Source organism: Mustela nivalis (genome assembly GCF_964662115.1).
Source record: "Mustela nivalis genome assembly, chromosome: 10".
In the NCBI taxonomy this organism is placed as follows: domain Eukaryota; kingdom Metazoa; phylum Chordata; class Mammalia; order Carnivora; family Mustelidae; genus Mustela; species Mustela nivalis.
In genome coordinates this window covers 48645160-48664498 of record NC_139029.1, presented here as the reverse complement: position 1 = coordinate 48664498, position 19339 = coordinate 48645160, and the positions used below count along the sequence as shown (strand labels likewise).

The following is a 19339-nucleotide window of genomic DNA, read 5'->3' as shown; positions in this document are numbered from 1 at the left end:
TGAGGTAGATGTGGTCATAATCATGTGGTCCGACAGAAGCTGAGGGAGGTACCAGCAGCTGCCCAGGATATGAGCCTAAATGGTTTGGGGGATGGGCTATTTTTGTGTCACTGTACATTTTCCTGCCTTAAGAGAAAACAAGCCTCTCCTCAAGGAAAGGCTTGAAAAGACCCCTTGCCTTGCCCCAACTGCAAAGGTATATATGTTTTTGACTTTCCTCAAGTGACCTGTCATTTGAAATTTTTCTCTTTGGGAAATAGTTTTCCTTTATGAAGTAGCTTCGATTTCCGCTTTCCTGTTTTTCATGTGATTTGTGTACAGTTAAAGGCATATTCCCAAAATGAGTCTCTATGGCTTTCCTTCCTTTAGAACAGGCTTTCATCAAGCTTGGGGCTTAGGTGCACATATTTGAAGATTTCAACGTATCTGAATTGAGGGTGAAGAATTGTTTTTTAAAAATATTATTATTTTAAAAAATTGGGGTCACAGGAGAGTTTTGCTGGAAGTGTGTCCAAGTCATACCTGAACTTTTGGGGGAAGGATCTGGAGCTCTTTTTGTGCCGACCAGGTTTTGCAGGCTGGTGATGACAGGAGCCAGGGAGGGATGGAAGCTGCTGTGGGTGCTGTGTTGGCTTCCCTGGAAAGAAAGCCTGTCGTCAGCTGTGCTCAGACACTGACTTGGTCTTAAAAATTCAGACTTAATATTTTAATTACTTAAATAGCCATAACCCTGTGACAGAAAATTCTGTAGAGCCTAAAAGAGAAAACAGAAGTGACCCCTACTCACATTCTTACCTCTCTAACCCAATCCCATTTGACATTTTTCCATTGCCTTCTCTCTTATATGAGCTTTTATATATGGTTTCAATCATCAGGACAGAAAACATGCAATAGTTTAAGCCTTTCTTGCTCCCCACGAAATAAAAAAAACATTTTCCTAGATTTTTAGTGTTTATATATAATCAGTTAATAGCACTATGTGTCACTTGGGGCTACAGTCAACATTTATTACCTTATTACCCAAATTACATGATCTATTTTGCTAAAACAACTATTGTAAAATCTTGACTAAAAGAAACTTTCTCCTCAGTTATAGGAGAAAGCAGCAAATATGAATGGGTTAAATTTTTTTTCTCAGAGATTTTCCTGGAGTCAGTGGTTATTGAACCCAATCTGTTACCCTTCCATTATTGTCCTTTTATTCATTTAAATATATATTTGAGGTCTATATTTTATAGACATGTAAGGCTAGTAGCTAGTCAATAAGAATCATATACACAGTGGAGGACCTTTCCAATGCAGAAAGTAATGTAAACCTCCTTACCCAAGGAGGTTACCCAAAAAGTAACCAATAATGAATAAAGAATGTTTTCTACCAAATTATCAAGGTTATGCCTAATTGCCTCAAAATTTTAAGCTAAACCTAAGATCACAATTATAATCTGATAAATTATAATATGGTCCATTTTCTTAGTTCTAGGATGTAAGTTAATATTTTGATTCCTTAAATATGAAAATATTCAAACATACAGAAAAGGTGACTTATACAGTAGACATTCATATGCATGCCACCTAGATCCCACCATCAATATTTTGCTGGATTTTCTTTATCACATAACCACTCATCTATTCACCAATTTTTAAAAATTCATTTCAAGTAAGTTACAGACATCATACACTTCACAATGGGTATATATATTTAAAGGAGTGTTTTCTATATTTTCCTGAAAGGATAGGATTTAAATCAATAGTGCTATAGTATTCAGAATTGAGGGAGTACAGCACATTATAATGTTTGCTAAAAAAAAATCTTAGAACCATGTGTTTACCACAGCCTTTATAAATATGAACTGTGCCTGGAGGGGTTCCCTCAGTTATCCGAGGAAAAGATTTCTCAAGTGATTTTCCGTACACACCTTCCTCTGCAGAATACAGGCACTTTTTTCTGGTTGGTGGGAAAAGACTTTTGTAAAAAAGAGGCCCGGTGGCCCCAAGAATAGAAGATTCCCTTTAATGAACCCACTTTCTCTAGGCCAAGTCTAACAAATGATAAATCTCCTTGGCCCTCAGAAGAAGACGTTTACCTTCCTATCTTATAATTGCCTAGAAAGAAATCTGCGCCCCTACAGGGTCTGAAGGTAGGAATGTTTGGGAATGGGATCCTCTTTTTCTCTGGTTAGGTCATGGGCTGGTCTTCAGCTCTGGATAATGAAAGACATTTCCTTTTCACAGCTGGCTATGAGCCTTCTTTCAATGAGCCAAATATCAATGTAGACTCTCAGATCACCTCAGCCAAAATTGTAAGGACAAAGTAAGGATAAAACATATTTACTATTTTTCTTAAAACTGAATTAAACTTCTACCCCCAAAGGTAAAAATTCTGTGCAAGAAGGTTAGATAAAAGTGTTTGATACTGGAGCGCCTGGGTGGCTCAGTGGGTTAAAGCCTCTGCCTTCGGCTCAGGTCATGATCCCAGGATCCTGGGATTGAGCCCTGCATCGGGCTCTCTGCTCAGCAGGGAAACTGCTTCCCTTCCTCTTTCTCTGCCTGTCTCTCTGGCTACTTGTGATCTCTGTCTGTCAAATAAATAAATAAAATCTTTAAAAAAAAAAAAAGTGTTTGATACTTTGTCTTAGGTTTCCAAAATAGGACAGCTCATGTTCATAGATCAGCTAATTGGTGATGATGGTTTTATTGACATTTAATAATAGAGCTTCTAAATTTGTTAGCTCTGTATTTAACCTGAGTGTGAACTTTATTAATCACTATGACGTTCTTACACACATGTTCCTCAAGGACAGAAATCTAGTTCTATCTACTACCTCATCCTTCAGTTCAAATTTTTCTTAAAATGTTGGAATTCTTTGTATCCCTTTGGGATTTTGCATATGCTGTTCCATCTGTCTGGGATCCCTTCTCCCTCTTTTCAACCTATCAAACTCCTTGTGGAATGAGATCCAATGGAGCCTCCTCTCTGGTACCCTCCTATATTCTCCAAGGAAGAAAACTTTTATCCCCAGTATGGTTCAGTCTGAATTCTAACCTGCGTACAACAAGGCTTTAGTGAAATCACTCAACAAGTGAACCTCCCACTAAGAAAGAAGCTGAGACAACTATTTTTGCATCTTAAGTTTCCACTGTTAATACAAGTCTGCTCAGACTCATCATCAACCATTTGTTCCTGGAGTCCCACCACAGCTCTGAGTCTTAGTGCCCATGATATTTGCTGCTCATTGCACTGGCCAGAAATGAAAGAGAAAACATATTCTAAGCTTAACATGATGTTTACTGGATTTCACTGTTTTGCAGATTCTCTAAGACAAGACAGCTTGTCTGCGATCCTAGCTGAACAATGGTATTTTTCTTTACCCATTTTCTAACACCAATGAAGCATTCCAGAAACACCTGTGGGCTAATCACTAACTCAGAAGGACTTTTGAACAAAAGCTCTGGAGAGGCTTTAAGTCTAAGGCAACCAGGGAGAAGACCAAAACTCATGCTTTTCACCTCAAAAAAAAAAAAAAAAAAAAAAGCTCATCCATAACTCACAAAGGAGATGGAGGTCACAAGTTAAGTTTTTACAGCTTCATTATGTACCAAATGGGACAAATATGTAGTCTACCATCTTGATTTTGTCAGCCATTATAATGAAGACAAAACTAAAACTCCAAACTTTGAAATATACTTTGTTAAAAACAAAAAGTGGCACTTACATCAGCCTTGCAAATAAACGCAAGATGTTTGCTAACCTACAAAATATCACCCATTAAGGCCTCCCTCTCAGAGAAACCCCTACACTTCGCTCTCTTAGGAATATGCCATTAATTGCCCTCAGCATGTGTGAGTGGCTATTCACAAGTTAACTTTACAGCAATATTTAATTGAATGAATGGAACAATGTTGTGCTAATGAGGGTCAAATTGCCACCAGATGTTGCTTCTTTCTTTCTTTTTTTTTTAAATAAACACAGCTGTGTACATGCATGCATGCGTAGGCAATACAGAACTACTAGTGGACGAGAAAAGTGGTTCTAAGGAAACACTGGTGAGCAATAAAGGAGAGAAAAATCTAGGGATTAACGAATATTAATAAATTTCCATTCCACCTTTCATTTTTATTTCAAACACATTAAAATGCACTGAACATGGTGTTGTGAATATGCTGCCTAGTACACATTATTTCCAATCATTTATGAAATGGGGGGCTTTCTCCCAGTGGGGATAGGTGAGTGAGTCAGTCTGATGGGAGGCCATCAACAACCTGACTATTCTGTGAGGTCTTCCTCGAGGAGGTCCAGGAACCAGCTCGGAGTCTTCCAATCTCTAGCTGCACCAGCCCCTGTGCACACTTGGGAGGACAAGAAGAGAGGTAAGAAACAGCATTCACATGCTAAATTATCATGGCAGAGCTTCCATTCATCTCTGCACCAAAAACTGTAAATGGGTGGAAAACAAGAGGGGATAAAGGTAAATCAGTAATCAAAAAAACAAAAACAAAAACAAACCCACACAAAATAACAAAATTCATCAACTCCGTGGTATTCACTTCATAACTTCATGACTTTTTTAACTATGGTAAGAGGATTACATTTCAATTCTCTTCCTTCTCCCTTCTGATGAAAGTATTCACAAGCAGTGAAATAATGAAGAAAAAGTGGTGAACGGAGGATAGAAAAATCATAGAGATAATTTACAGATAACAAATTCCCTTGTAAGTCGTAACTCATAGCTGACTATACTAGAAAATCAGGATTTTAAAATAAACAAGGTTCATTTGTCTTTGCAAAAGCTTCCACAGCTATGTGTGAAACAGTGTGAAATGCAGCTGGTTACAGCTGAATGGAAATTTACAAGAATTTTTATTAATCAGTTTCCTCCAAGGGAGGCTGTGTCCATGCGGCAGAGACACTTGGAAGGGAACTCTGAACCTAGCCTCTACAACTTCAGTGAGAAACAGCATCGGTGGTGGGAAAACCACTCAAGCAGATCCTTGTCATCCTGGACACCCTGCTTTACTTTTGCAAACTTCATTTGTGAAACGGAAATTGGTCTAGATAATCTTTTAACGGTCCCTCCAGCAATAAAAGCTGAATTTGGTACATTCATGACAATATAGCTTTAGAGAGAGAAGGATGAATTTTTTGACGCCGGGAGATCTTACCCCCATCTGATGCATTTAGAGCATTTAGAGGGTAATCATGGGTACCTGGTTTCTCACAAGCAGAAAAAGTAGCTCAGAAATCCTCCAAGAGGTTTCTTGTCAGTCCTGTTAGTCAATATAATCGCTTTCTTGTAAAGCTATTTATGATGGGGTAAAATAACCAGAGATTAGCTCTCTCATGAAAACTAGAGTTAGCATAAAGTCAACCCATTTTATCACCAAGCTAGATTAGAACGGTTCCCTCTGGACCTCAGTTACACCAGCCGGGCTGACAGCAGCCCGAGGACTCACCTTGAGGACAGTGGCCACCGTCTCCTGTGAGGCATTTCTCATGTCCTCCCCGTTCACAGATAAGATCTGATCTCCCTGAATCAGTCTCCTATCCAGGTCTGCAGCTCCACCTTTGACGATGTCAGAAATAAACACTCCATTTCCATTTCTGCGGATACCACCAAGCAGCGGGGAATGGCATGGTTTAGTATTCCTGAGTCAGTCTGTGATTACCGACATTCTATACTGTTTCACTAAATCCTCAAGCTTGGAATAAGGGTCCCCCCAAACCATCTCATCCAGTAATATCTACTAACATCCCACATGATAAACCTCAGAGTGCTTGCCCTTTAAATAGTTGATACCTATTTATGCTTCTTACTGTAATATTCATTTCTATCAGCCCAAGGGCATCATTTCTGCAAGAGGATAATCTTAAGTGAAATGAAATGGAAATTCACTTTAAAAAGTAGAGTTAAGTACTCTTAAAATATACAAGTTGTTTCCTTACTGATCAGCTTAATTATTAGCACAGAATCTGCTTCTAGTTTCTCACCCTCCCTATTCCTTCCCTTATGATGGTTTTAATTATATTTACTTGTCTGAGGAGTAAATAAATGTAGGTCTCAAAGTTCAAGAGGGTAGGAAGTGGAGAAAGAGGTCGAAAAGTCTCCCTCTCACCTCTGTTCCCCAGCCCCCACGTTCCTTTTCCAGAGGTAACCAGTATGTTACCTTTTTCTTGTGTATCTCCTAGAGATATTCTGTGTATACATTAGCAAATGCATGTATGTACACGCATATGTGTGTGAACAGATACACACACACATACTCTTCTCCAGAGTTTTTTCTTCCAGTTTTATCTTTTTCAACTGATACACCCTCGGATTGGGCTTTATGAGCACTTGGGGGTTCCTCACTGTTTTTTTTTAGGGCTGTATACTATTCTACAGATGTTCTTCAATTTCATGATAAGTAAACTATTAATAAAGAAGACACAGGTTACTGTCATTCACTAGCTATAGCAAACAATGTGCAACGGATACCGTTGTGAAATGGCTAAGTCAAAGAATCACCAACATGAGAACTTAAGCACCTGAACCTTCACAATGGAAATTTCTGGGCTCAGGAGTATGAATGTTCCTTACAAACTCAATCTGAAATACTAGTGCTGTATGAAGAGTGTAGGAGACAATAAAGTAAAAGGAGACAATAAAGTAAAAAACCATTCCTCTACGCGGAATCTCCCCAGGCATGTGTATGTCACAACCAGGAAGCAAACTTCAACACAGGTTTTGTCAGGTGTGCAGTGAGTTTATTTAGAAACATTTTAAACGCTTTTCTGGTTTAAAATGCATTTTCAGAGTGATGATTTAATGGTGCTGAAGAATAAGACCACGACACCACGATACTTGGCACAAGGTCAGTGCTCTCAAAAATTGTCTCCAATGTTTTTATTTCAATAATGGCTTGGATGGGGCACCTGGGTGGCTCAGCAGGTTAAGCCTCTGCCTTCGGCTCAGGTCATGATCCCAGGGTCCTGGGATCAAGCCCTGCATCAGGCTCTCTGCTCAGCAGGGAGCCTGCTTCCTCCTCTCTCTCTGCCTGCTTCTCTGTGATCTCCATCTGTCAAATAAATAAATATAAAAAACCAACTTCAGTTCTTCCTAAGAAGATGGTTGATAACCATTAAGGCCATATTGGGGTGTCACCTGGAAACCCTGCAGCCCTGTTGGAACAGACACTAAAATATCGAAAATCAGTAAACCACAGGAGCTGGAATTGCAGTTTCAAGAGATTACTTACTTCTCTTACCTATTACTGTTATTTGATAATGCCAATCAAATGGGTAAGCAGCACAGACTTCAGAAGAAAGGCCCAGCCAACAGGATCCACATACATTTTTGTTGCAAGTTATTCTTTTAGGGGCATCTTTCTTAATGAACACTACATTAATGAATAATTTACATTTGTCTCTCAAATATATCTATTCAGCTAATTTTTGAAACTCACAAACTAGTTGTAGGTAACATAGCATGAAATTCACATGGTAGTATCTGTTGATATTAACTGTTTTTTGGCTAGGGTGGCTTTAATTCACCCCATGCAAGTCTTAGAGCTAAGGGACTCCAAGGTAAAAAATACTTTTAAAATTAATTAATTAATTAATTAATAGACATAAAGAGAGAGGGAACACAAGGAGGGGAAAAAGAGAAAGCAGTCTTCCTGCTGACCAGGGAGCCCAATGTGGGGCTCATTCCCAGGACCCTGGAATCACAACCCGAGTCGAAGGCAGATGCTTAATGACTGATCCACCCAGATGCCCCTGAAAAAACCTTTTTGATTCTGTTCTTATTCTATATGGGAACAAATACAGTTTGTGTTGTTTGGGTTTTGAGTTCTATCTTCATATGACACACTTTTCTTGGTTAAGATCTTGCTCTGAAACATGACTTAGGTCACTCTAATATTTATAAATAGGTTAATTTTAGAAACCTTATCATTAGTTTACATAAGACTTTCTCAGCTGGTGTTCATAGGCTCCCTAGGCCTCCGGGGAGACAGGCCAATCTGTTCTAGAACTTGTATTTCCTTACCGTTTCCCAACGATGCTCAGACCCAGTCCTCGACCAGCCTTTTTCTGCAGATCCACCGGGAAAATCTCCAAGTTCTCCTCATCCCTGTAGTGTGCTTCATCTCTATACACCACCAGTCGTACCTTCTGGGGGGTCTGCCTCAGGGCTGTGATGGCTTCTTCGTGGCCGGCGCTCCTCAGGTCAACCCCATTAACCTGGAACAACGGGCATCTGAGATGGGCTGCTGACAGCAGAGCCCTCTATACCTGCTCTGTCTGCTGAACTCCTTAATCTAACCAGTGAAAAACCTCTAGAAATTTTCAGCCATTCCCAAAGCACCAAGGCAGTGGCTACTACTAGTAGTAGTAGCTGTTTCACATATAAGGGAGGTTAACTCTCATACTCTTCCCACCCCCAAAAAGGTTAGTGCACACAATAATGCAATTTTGCATAGCTGTGAACTTTACTATGGGATCAACATGGTTGGGGAGGGAGGGCGAGAGGGAGCAGGATGGGTGGAAAGGGCTGACTGGCTCATTTAACTGAGGTCAAAAGGGAAATAAACATTAGTGTTTGGTCAGCATTTTTAGACTCCATTTGCTTATTGAATTTGACATCCTCACTCTTAATTACAAACATTACAACTACTTTGGAATAAGTAGGAATGAAATGAGAGACTTTCCACAGTGTCAAAATCCCCTTCAGGTACACTCTTCTGAACCTGGATCCGAGTGAGAACAAACAGGACATGAGTTAGAGGCAAACTATCCTGGAAACAGCACTGAGGAAAGCCATGGCTCTGTTTCTGGCAAATCATGTGAATCTGGACAACCCATGTAACCTCTGAGACTCTGTTTCCTCGTCTGCTAAACGGAGATCACAGTCAACTTACCTACTTACTTTGTTTATTTAAAGATTTTATACATTTATTTGAGAGAGCGTGAGTGAGAGAGCACACAAGCAGGGGGGGGGGAGAAGGATAAGCCGACTCCCTGCTGAGCAGGGAGCCCGATGCGGGGCTCGATCCCAGGACTCTGGGATCTGTCTGCTGAAGGCAGACGCTGAACCGAGCCACCCAGGTGCCCCTTATTTATTTTTTACTTAACAAATGTTTGTGTAGTGCTTGTGAATTAGCCTTTTATCAATATTTAGTCATTTAATCCTTACATTAACTCTCTGAAATAGGTGCCATTACTATTTTACGGACGAGGAAAGTAAGGCATGGAGAGGCTAAGAGACTTGGCCAAGGTTACAGAGCAAGCAGATGGAGGCGTCACAGTTTGAACCCAGACTGTCTTCCCACCTTTAGTCTCTATATTATTTTGCCTCAACTTCCTCTCAGAAGGAGTTCCTGGAGCCCCTGTCACAGAATCAGGCAGTGCTGTGGGTGAGTGGATTTAACACAAGGGAGAAACTGAGGAGCAGAACGGCTGAGGACTCAACGGGAGGGAGTCATGGGTCACTCCATCAAGGCCACAGCTAGGAAACGAGCCAAAGGGAAGAACAGGCCCAGGTTATGGCCAGGGGAGTATAACAGAATGAAGAGTTCTCTCATGATGCTGGTTCTCCTCCACGTTCTAGTCCATCCCTGTGTGTGCTGGGCAGGTCGGGCTTATCTCTGCTCTTCCATTCCTTCATCTGTCCAGTGAGGGGTTGGTCTCAGGCTTCCCCCATTCTAACATTCCAAAGATGAATGACTTGGGGCATGAGGAATGGTTACAGACAAGAGAGAAGAGAGCAATGGGCCCTTCCTGGAGAAGGTGAGTTTTGAGCTATTCTTTGAAACTGATTCGGTGAACCAGAAAAATGTTTTAAAAGCCCAATTTTCAAGCTGTATCCCCCCACCCCCCCAACCCTTCTGGTATATCTTGGGTCCGTGTTCTCACTTAGATTAACTACACCCAGCATGACAGTGGTTAAGGGATGCCTGGCTGCCTTGGCCAGCAGTGCACATGACTCTTGATCTGAGGGTTGTGAGTTTAAGCCCCACACTGGGCATAGACCTTACTTAAAAAAAATTTTTTTAAACCAAAGAACAGTGGTTAAGCATGGGTTTTGAATACAGATGGGCTTCAGTTTGAGTGCTCATTCTAACTTACTCTGTGAAACCTCAGATAATTACTTAAGCTTCAACTGTGTCCTGTATGAGTTGGAGACAGTATCTACTTAGTGTTGTTAGAATTACCTGAAGTATACCCTCTAACGCCCTGGGCATAGGACTTGGCCCACAGTTAAGCCCAGTGTAAGTTACAAGTTGGGAATTTACAAGGGATTGAAGTAACCTGAGTCAGGACTGTTTTCTGTCAAGCGCCAGCATCCACTGTTAACTTCAGGCCCATGCTGCATTCTCAGTGTTCCAGAGGTAAATCCATAGAACAAAGGGGGAAAACAGCGCCTCTAGAAAATGTGGCCTGAGCGGATTATTTTCCCATATTCCAATAGATGGCGCACAAGACCACTTCTGTTAATCCACTGCACCATCGTACTTCCAGGGGTAGAAGGTAAAGTCTCTTCAGCCTCTAAAATACCTTTTCAAAATCCCTAACAAATTATACATCCAATAAGAAGCACTGTCATGAAACTAATATTATAAAACCAATTTATATTAAATTCCAGCATTAAGATGCTTTCTCAAATCCAAGTGATTTGCTCCAAGTTCATAGCTTTCATTTCCTCCTCTGCTTATCAAGAGGCACCACTAAATGCACCAGTAATCGTTAAGAAAAATATCGCAGTGTAGCTTCAATATTGTGGAGTGAAGTATTGCCTTAAGTGCCTTACAGAAGCACTATATGCATTATTTAGAGCACTGATTGTAGGAGTGGTAATAGCAGGGCTCCCTATTTGAGACAAAGAGCCATAGGAGGACCCAGTTGTCAATGGGAGTGTATCACGTTGCTTGGGCAGGACGAGGAAGTGGGTGAATCACTGCTTTGGAAGGAAAGAATCACCAAACCAGGCAGTAGTTCCTTTCTATTTTAGTCCACAGGGAAAACTAGGCATTAGCCTTCTACTCTTTCTGTTCCCACTTGCACAAAGATAGAAGAGAATAATGGAGGTAGGGGTAGGGTTAGATGAGGGACTTTGTTTGTTGGTTTTAGAAAGATAGACTGAATGTGCGTGTGCCTGTGGCAGTGGGGAAAGGGAAAGGGAGAATCTTAGGCCGGCAGCACATTCAGTGTGGAGCCCAATGCAGGGCTCGATCTCACAACCCTGAGATTATGACTTGAGCTGAAATCAAGCCTGAAACTGAACAGACTGAGCCTCACCCCAGTGCCCCGAGGGACTGACTTTAAAAGCAGAGTCAGAAAGAAGTCAGTCTATGCTAATTATAGAATCATTAATCTTGCCATGCTAAAACATTTACTGGACTGTATCTTTGTAAGCAAAATCTGGTTTGTCCCAGTTGTTTTTTTGTTCGTTTGTTTGTTTTTAAAAAAGATTTATTGATTTATTTGACAGAGACACTGTAAGAGGGAACACAGGCAGGGGGAGTGGGAGAGGGAGAAGCAGGCTTCTCCGTGGAGCAGGAAGCCTGATGTGGGATGTGATCCCAGGACCTCGGGAGCTGAAGGTAGACACTTAACAACTGAGCCACCTAGGTGCCCCCCAACTGTCTTTTTTTTTTTTTTTTAAAGCAATCTTTATGCTCAACATGGGGCTGGAACCCATAGCCCCAAGATAAGAGCTGTGTGCTCTACTGACTGAGCCAGCCGGGTGCCCCATGGCTTGTCCTAATTTTAATATGAGGATAGAATTAAAGCCAGGAAAGGCCAGCTGCTAATGTGGAGTACTCCTAAGCAGAAAGGTTACTGTCTCGAAAGCACTGGTGCAGAATTCTCTGGTTTCATGGTCTTGAAATATACCACTGAAGCTGGCCTGTCTTCTTAAGGCAAAGCTGCAGGCCACAGGCTGATTATGCTTCATTATGCATCTATACACATCAACCACAACTAGAATGAGTCCAAATGTGGGGCCTAAGCTGCTTAAAAGGAAACGTGTTACTTGACCAAACAGTTATTTCTTAACTAAACACACCATATACTCTTGTACCGTCTGGGGTAAAAGAACAGCCTGTGCTCACCAATAAAAAAAATAATAATAATAATAACTTTTTAGTTGACACACAATGTTACATTATGTCCTGGTCATCTTTAATGAGAAGTGTAGACCATCAGTCCATATTGGGTAATATAATTCAGTTGGGTGCCAGGAAATGGTTTGAGTTTTCAATTTCTCCTTCCACTTAATTGCTTTCTTCATGTTAACCTGTCCTGAGAGTTTGCTTGTAGATGAATATCCTTTATGGAAGACAGCAGCTACAGCTGCGCTCTATCCAATATAAACAGATAGAGTTTTAAAAAGTTTTTTATTGAGGTATAACATTAAGAAATAAAATATATATATTTATTTATATATTTATTTTTAAAGATTTTATTTTATTTGACAGACAGAGATCACAAGTAGGCAGAGAGGGAGGAAGAGAAAGGGGGAAGCAGGCTCCCTGCTGAGCAGAGAGCCCAACGCAGGGCTCGATCCCAGGACCCTGAGGCCATAACCTGACCCGAAGGCAGAGGCTTTAACCCACTGAGCCACCCAGGAGCCCCAAAATAAAGTATATTTAAAGTGTACAATTTATACGTGAATTTATGTCATTTAAACCTATACAACCATCACTGTAATCAAGGAAATGCATATATTAGATTTAGTTTCAAGTGATCATTATAGAATCATTCATGGGCTTACAGATCACACAAGTATCTAGGCGTGTGTGCATCTATACTCTTGAATATTCAATCTATTTATTTCACAAAGCCAATTAATGATAACACCAGTTAATCAGAAAACCTAAGGAGGAAAAAAAAAAAAACCCTCAAAACTTCTGACCACTAAAAAAACAGTGCTGTATGCTAAAGCAGTCAAGCCAATTCCCAAAGAGGTCTTGCTTATTTTTCTAACCTCATACACTTGTGCCTTAATGAATGTACTGGGAATATGTCCTAATCCAATGATGAAGCACAGTAAAAGTCTGCAGAGAAACCCTGAATTTAATTTGCAATGAGCCTGGCTTCTCCTTTAACTCCTTCTTGCCTATATTTTCTGCCCTTAATTATATCTGTGGTTTCATCTTGGGAGGCAGACTTGAACCACCAAAGGGAAAATAAAATGCTATGATGTCATTCACAATGTGCTATATTAAAGTTGCAAAGCAAATATGCACATGCCCACCATAAAATGTTAACTATTCAATTAAATTCATCCAATGAAAGAAATAAATGTTGCCTAAAGGTTTCACACCATCAAAAAAGCTCTTTCGTTCCACCTACCAGAATGCCTGGCATTGACCTGCCATTCATCCGTTCCCTAGTTCAGACAATGCCTGCCTTGGCATTTTTTTTTTTTAAGGCTTTAACGCCTTTGCTAATTGAGAGTCCATTTAAAAGAGGCAAGCTAATCATTCTGACTTATTAATAAGTACCATGTACCTCCTAAAAGGAGAATATTCTACATTTTCATCAACTAGAAGACAAAAGAGGAAAGGCATGGGCCTCCACTTTACTGAAAGATTTATTAGGAGTAAGAAAACAATACTTGAAACGGCAATACAAGTCTTTAAAATATCAGGTGTGCATGTTTATGCATAAGTGTCTGTGTTCTGAGGAGAGGTTTTAGACAGGTACGATGGAGAAGCACAAAAAAGTAAAACTGCAACAGTGCACACTCTCATTTGATACGATGATTATAGAACTATTAGAACTACAGAACTTTAATTTTAAAAAAGTTTTCAGAGATTTAGATAATATGCCATGATTTTGATGACAGTTATTCAACGTACATTAAAAAAAAAAGGTACACGTTCTGCTAAATGGGAGACAAATGAGGATAAAGTACAAGGCAGTGAGTGAACAGACTTTGTAGATCAAGTTCGGTAAAGGAATTGTATTTGCTAGTATTTTTTTAAAAACTTTATTTACTTATATTAGTTTAAAAAAATTTTAAAGATTTTTATTTATTTGACAGAGAGAGACAATAGCGAGAGAGGGAACACAAGCAGGGGCAGAGAGAGAGGGGAAGCAGGCTTCCCTTCCCGCTGGGCAGGGAGCCCGATGCGGGGCTCGATCCCAGGATGTTGGGATCATGACCTGAGCCAAACGCAGAGGCTTAAGGACTGAGCCACCCAGGCGCCCCTTAGTTTTTAAAAATTTTTATTTATTTTTTTAAGCAGGCTGGGAGGGACAGAGAAAAAATCTCAAGGAGGAGCTGGCTTCCTGCTCTTCGGGGAGCCTAAAGTAGGGCTGGATCTCAACCCTGAGATCATGACTGGAGCCAAAATCAAGAGTCAGACACTTAACTGACTGAGCCACCCAGTGCCCCTGTTATTTGCTAGTATTAAATAAATTCATACTCCCCTACCTCTAATATCTGGTCACCAGCCCAAAGTCTTCCATCTCTGGCTGCTGCTCCTTCTTCGTAGACTTCGTGTATAACTATAGCGTCCTATAAAAAACAAATTATTATTAATTCTCAACAACCATAAATGCTTCCTTACACAAACAACCAAACCATAGGCCAGCAACTCATAATTTGCTCTTCGCTAATAACGTCATATTTTATTTGACCTAAAAGTAAACAAAACACGCAGTTACAATATATTCAGAGGTATCATTAATTTTTCCTAGGTTTATTATTTCATTCCTTTAGGACTGGCTTTGCCTAATATTTCAAGTTAAACTTCCCCCATGTGTTTTACTGTTAACCTGTACATTGCTGCTGTGAATGAACTTGAGGTGAACTATGTGTCCTTCTTATTTACATTTTATGGTATATTTTGAGACACGGTTTCAGGTATTTATTAGTATTCAAGGATTTGGCATAAATGTGTGGCCTGATGCAGGGGGTCTGTCAGGCCTCATTACTCAGGCAATGAAAGAAAAGAACTGAAGTGGAATGAAATGACCATGGAGGACGAAGCATGGAGGAGGGGAAAGGGCGTTCATGAGCCTAAGTGTCAGACAGCTGTGCGTTCAAATTCTGACCTGCCCGTGTCTAACTCTGGGCAAATTAACTCCCAAACTTAGCATTCTCAGCCATAGAATCAGGACACTGTCGAAGGCAGGGAACTGTCAGCTGATGAACACAGATCATGGTTAGTGAATTTAAAAGATTCCTATCTTTTCAAATTAATAACCTTACATTTTTTATTATAAAAAAAACACATGTAAAGGACTCAAGCAAAACCACAGGGTGTAGTTAACTATGGAAGAAACCGCCTCCCTCCCCTGCCCCTCAGGCCCATGACCCAGAGACAATCCCCATCAGCAGTTTCCTAAAGACCCTGCAGACAGTTCACACCTGTACAACCGCATACTGATATTATATATATATAGGTTTTGGTGAGACTATTTAAAAATTAGTCAATGAAATATGTTCAGATGACTTTTCCCCCTGATGTTGGGCACAGGGGATTTCTTTAAAAAAATTATTTATTTATTTATTTTGTGAGGAGGGAGAGAGAGAGAGAAAGCATGAGCGGGAAGGGCAGAGGGAGAGGGAATCTGAGGCAGACAATAAGCTGTGCACGGAACCTGACGTAGGGCTTGATCTGACAACCCTGACGTCATGACCCTGAGATCCTGACCTGTGCCGAAATGGAGGGTTGAATGCTAAACTGACTACTCTACCCAGGCATCCTACCCGTAGGTGATTTTTATGAAGCCGAAAACTGAACCAGAAGTCATTGGTTCTTTCTGTTGTTTATCAAACCAAGGGGCACTGAAAAAACGATGCTGAGAGGATCATGCCAGGTGTCTTGGAGCACAGCTGGGAGAGGAAAAGAGCTTCTGAGTGGAGACTAGAAACAGATCTGTGGGTCCCATGAGTGTGGATTTGAGCCCTGCACTGCCCAGTGCCCCCCCATCCCTACCAACCCCCAGCACACACACTGGTTGCAAGACCTTGCAAGCAGTGGTCAAGGCGGGAGACTCTAGGCATAATGAATCCTACCTTGGAAGAAGTTCTGTGTCCCAAGCACTGGGGCTTGGAAGCAGCAGGATTTCTTGACTTGCGATCATAAAGGTCTGGGTAAGAGAGGGCTTGATGATCACCGGGAGGACTGATGATAATGACCAGGGGCCTACCAGTGACATCTGGGAGCTTTGTAAAGAAACTAGAACTCAAGAGTTTCAGAGGCCTCCAAAATGACGGAGGTTGATTCTGCCTTAGTCCAGAAATATGGAGTCTCAAAATCAGAATTAAATTGATAAGAAGTCAATGTAAAGAAATATTTCTTGCGAAAATAAAACAAATAAGATAGAAAAGACCCAAACCAAATCTTTTTTTTTTTTTTTTTTAATTTTTAAAAATTTACTTGAGAGAGTGAGCAAGTGCACAAACGGGGAAGGGCAGAGGCAGAGGGAAAAACAGGCTCCCCACTGAGCAGGGAGCCTGATGCTGGGCTTGATCCCAGGGCCTTGGGATCATGATCTGAGCTGAAGGCAGATGCTTAACAGACCCAGGTAGTCCCCAAATCTACTTTCTTCTTCTTCTTCTTCTTCTTCTTTTTTTGAAGATTTTATTTATTTATTTGACAGAGAGAGAGAGAGGGATCACAAGTAGGCAGAGAGGCAGGCAGGGGTAGGGGGGAAGCAGGCTCCCTGCTCAGCAGAGAGCCTAGTGAGGGGCTCCATCCCAGGACCCTGAGATCATGACCTGAGCTGAAGGTAGAGGCTTAATCCACTGAGCCACCCAGGCACCCCTAAATAAAATCTTTATTTTTATTTTTTTAGATTTTATTTATTTATTTGACAGATCACAAGTAGGCAGAGAGGCAGGCAGAGAGAGGTGGTGGGGGTGGGAAGCAGGCTCCCTGCAAAGCAGAGAGCCCAATGCAGGGCTCGATCCCAGGACCCTGGGATCATGACCTGAGCCAAGGTTTTAACCCACTGAGCCATCCAGGCGCCCCCTAAATAAAATCTTTAAAAGAAAGATTGGATTTAGTTATTTGAGAAGGTGAGAGAATCAGAGCAAGTGAGCATGAGAGGGGTAAGGTCAGAGGAAGGAGCAGACCCCCTGCTGAGCAGGGAGCCCAATGAGGGATTCCATTCCGGGACTCCAGGGTCACGACCTGAGCTGAAATGAATGCAGTTGCTCGGCCAACTGAGCCACCCAGGCGCCCCGATAAAAAAAGAAATATATTGTTTCTCAAATACCAAACTCATGGCCGATGATCTGTCTGGTCCTTGAGTCTGTGTGGACAAACTACTCATTTATTCTTTCCTTTGACTACTGCTGTGATTTCTCTTAAAGTTATCAATGAAAATACAAGAACACATGAGACACACTGAACTATCAATAGAAAAAAGTCACATTTCTTACAACATGCCTGTGTGCTGAAAGTGTGGTTGTGACATTATGGTTCTGGACAGCTGTATTAACTGGTGGTGCTAGAGGTGAGAAGTGGGGCCAACAGCTAAACTAGAAATGCAGGCTGGTGAACTGAAAAGTGGATTTGTTTTTCTTTTCTTTTTTTTTTTTAAAGATTTTATTTCTTTATTTGACACAGAGAGAGAGAGATCACAAGTAGGCAGAGAGGCAGGCAGAGAGAGAGAAGGAGGCAGGCTCCCCGCCGAGCAGAGAGTCTGATGTGGGACTCGATCCCAGGACCCTGAGCTGAAGGCAGAGGCTTAACCCACTGAGCCACCCAGGTGCCCCTGGATTTGTTTTTCAAAACTTACATGCTTCATGAACCTCATGAAGGACAGAATAATATTAAAAAAAAAAAAAAAAAGATACTGCACTGAGGTATTTTAGGCAGCTATGTGACAAGGCAACATGAAAATTTTCTTTCCTTCTACTTTGAAACAATTGTGATTGGATGAAATAACGGGTCATTAATGAAAGGCTGCCCTTTATTGTTTAAAATAAAAAATCTGGAGTTGATTATACATGTGATTCTTATCTCCTCAGTTATATCCTCTTAAATGTTAACGCTCTTCAGCTATTCACACAAAACTGCTTGTTGGCACAGTTCTGAGTGGCTCCTCTCCCACTCCTCTCTCCACATATTTAAATAACATTCCTTCACCTTAGAATACCTCAGTGACTCTGTCTACCAATATCAATGATGACTTCTAAAACTCCTCTAGTCCCGAAGCAGCGTATTCATCATATCCCTGTGGGTGGGTTGCTGGCTTACACGGAGGAGAGACTGTAGAGATAAATGATTATGAGCTAGGTTTCTGAAGTCAGATTTCTTGGTTCAAATCCTGGCCCTGCTACTTCTGGCCATCGGGCTTGGGACAACTGTTAACTCCTCCAGGCCTTAGCTTCCTTGTGTTTATATGGTTTTAATAATATTATCTACACATAAAGCTTTATGTACAGTGCCAGCACATAGTAAGGAAGTGAGAACATCTCATTATATTTAATGCCTCCGTGCCAAAGTTGGCGCACGCTTTCCATTCGTGCCATTCAATCCTCATAACAAGGAAGCAAGTGCAGTATTATTGGTCTCATTTACAGTTCCGGGTGTGGAGGCTCAGAAGGATTCAGACTTGACCAGGTCTTTGCCGCTTCTAAGTAGGAAAGATCAAATTCCAACTTGGGACTGTTTAACACCAAAGCCTGTATTCCTACCACTACTGCAAGCGTCTCATCTGTTTTGAATATTTTATTTTGCACTTGCATAAAAGCTAACTTGGGATTTTCCATATGGCATCAATTCTGTTGAATTATTGTCTCCTCAACTCCACAGCAAAAACCTTAAGGGCATGAGCTGATCATTTTATAGAGAGTGAACAAAAGACAACTGTGGAAGTGAAAACTGAAGCCTTTGGCTTAATGAGGTGGGGTGATGATCTATGGACCTCACTTGCTAGTGCTGGTACCTGGTTAGGGGGTTTGCACCATACAAAGCATGATGGGTAAGCTCCCTCCCCAATTCAACACGGAGCCTCGCTCCTAATTCTGTTTGTTATTCTTGTCTCTTTCCTTCCTTCCTTTCTTTATTTTGTTCCCATCCTCTTTCTACTTACCCAGATTATTCACTGAACAATTCTTTCTATAGGAGAAGATACAAAAGAAAATTATATACACGTGATGCATTGATGTTTGAAATAAAAAGTTTTTCAGTACAAAAAAAACAGATTAATTTCTCCTAATGGCAGACTTAAGAATCATTTACAGATGACTAAGACTGATATATAATAAAAAATTAATTTTTTATTATGAGAGAATATTTTTATTTATTTTTTAAAAAAGATTTTATTTATTTGTCAGAGAGAGAGAGGGAGAGAGAGCGAGCACAGGCAGACAGAATGGCAAGCAGAGGCATTAGG

General features: G+C 40.9%; 1 protein-coding gene across 8 annotated transcripts in view; it reads right to left on the bottom strand.

Moving 5' to 3' along the window:
- PATJ (PATJ crumbs cell polarity complex component) overlaps window positions 1–19339 on the bottom strand; it is a 373944-nt gene that overhangs the window by 35798 nt on the left and 318807 nt on the right. For all 8 annotated transcript variants that reach the window (XM_082687804.1, XM_082687800.1, XM_082687806.1 and 5 more), the window contains 5 exons: window positions 14418–14501; window positions 8025–8218; window positions 5452–5599; window positions 4261–4347; window positions 523–637 (listed from right to left, as the gene is read on the bottom strand). In XM_082687804.1, the coding sequence (XP_082543930.1) occupies window positions 523–637; window positions 4261–4347; window positions 5452–5599; window positions 8025–8218; window positions 14418–14501 (628 nt within the window). The remainder of the gene's footprint in view (window positions 1–522; window positions 638–4260; window positions 4348–5451; window positions 5600–8024; window positions 8219–14417; window positions 14502–19339) is intronic.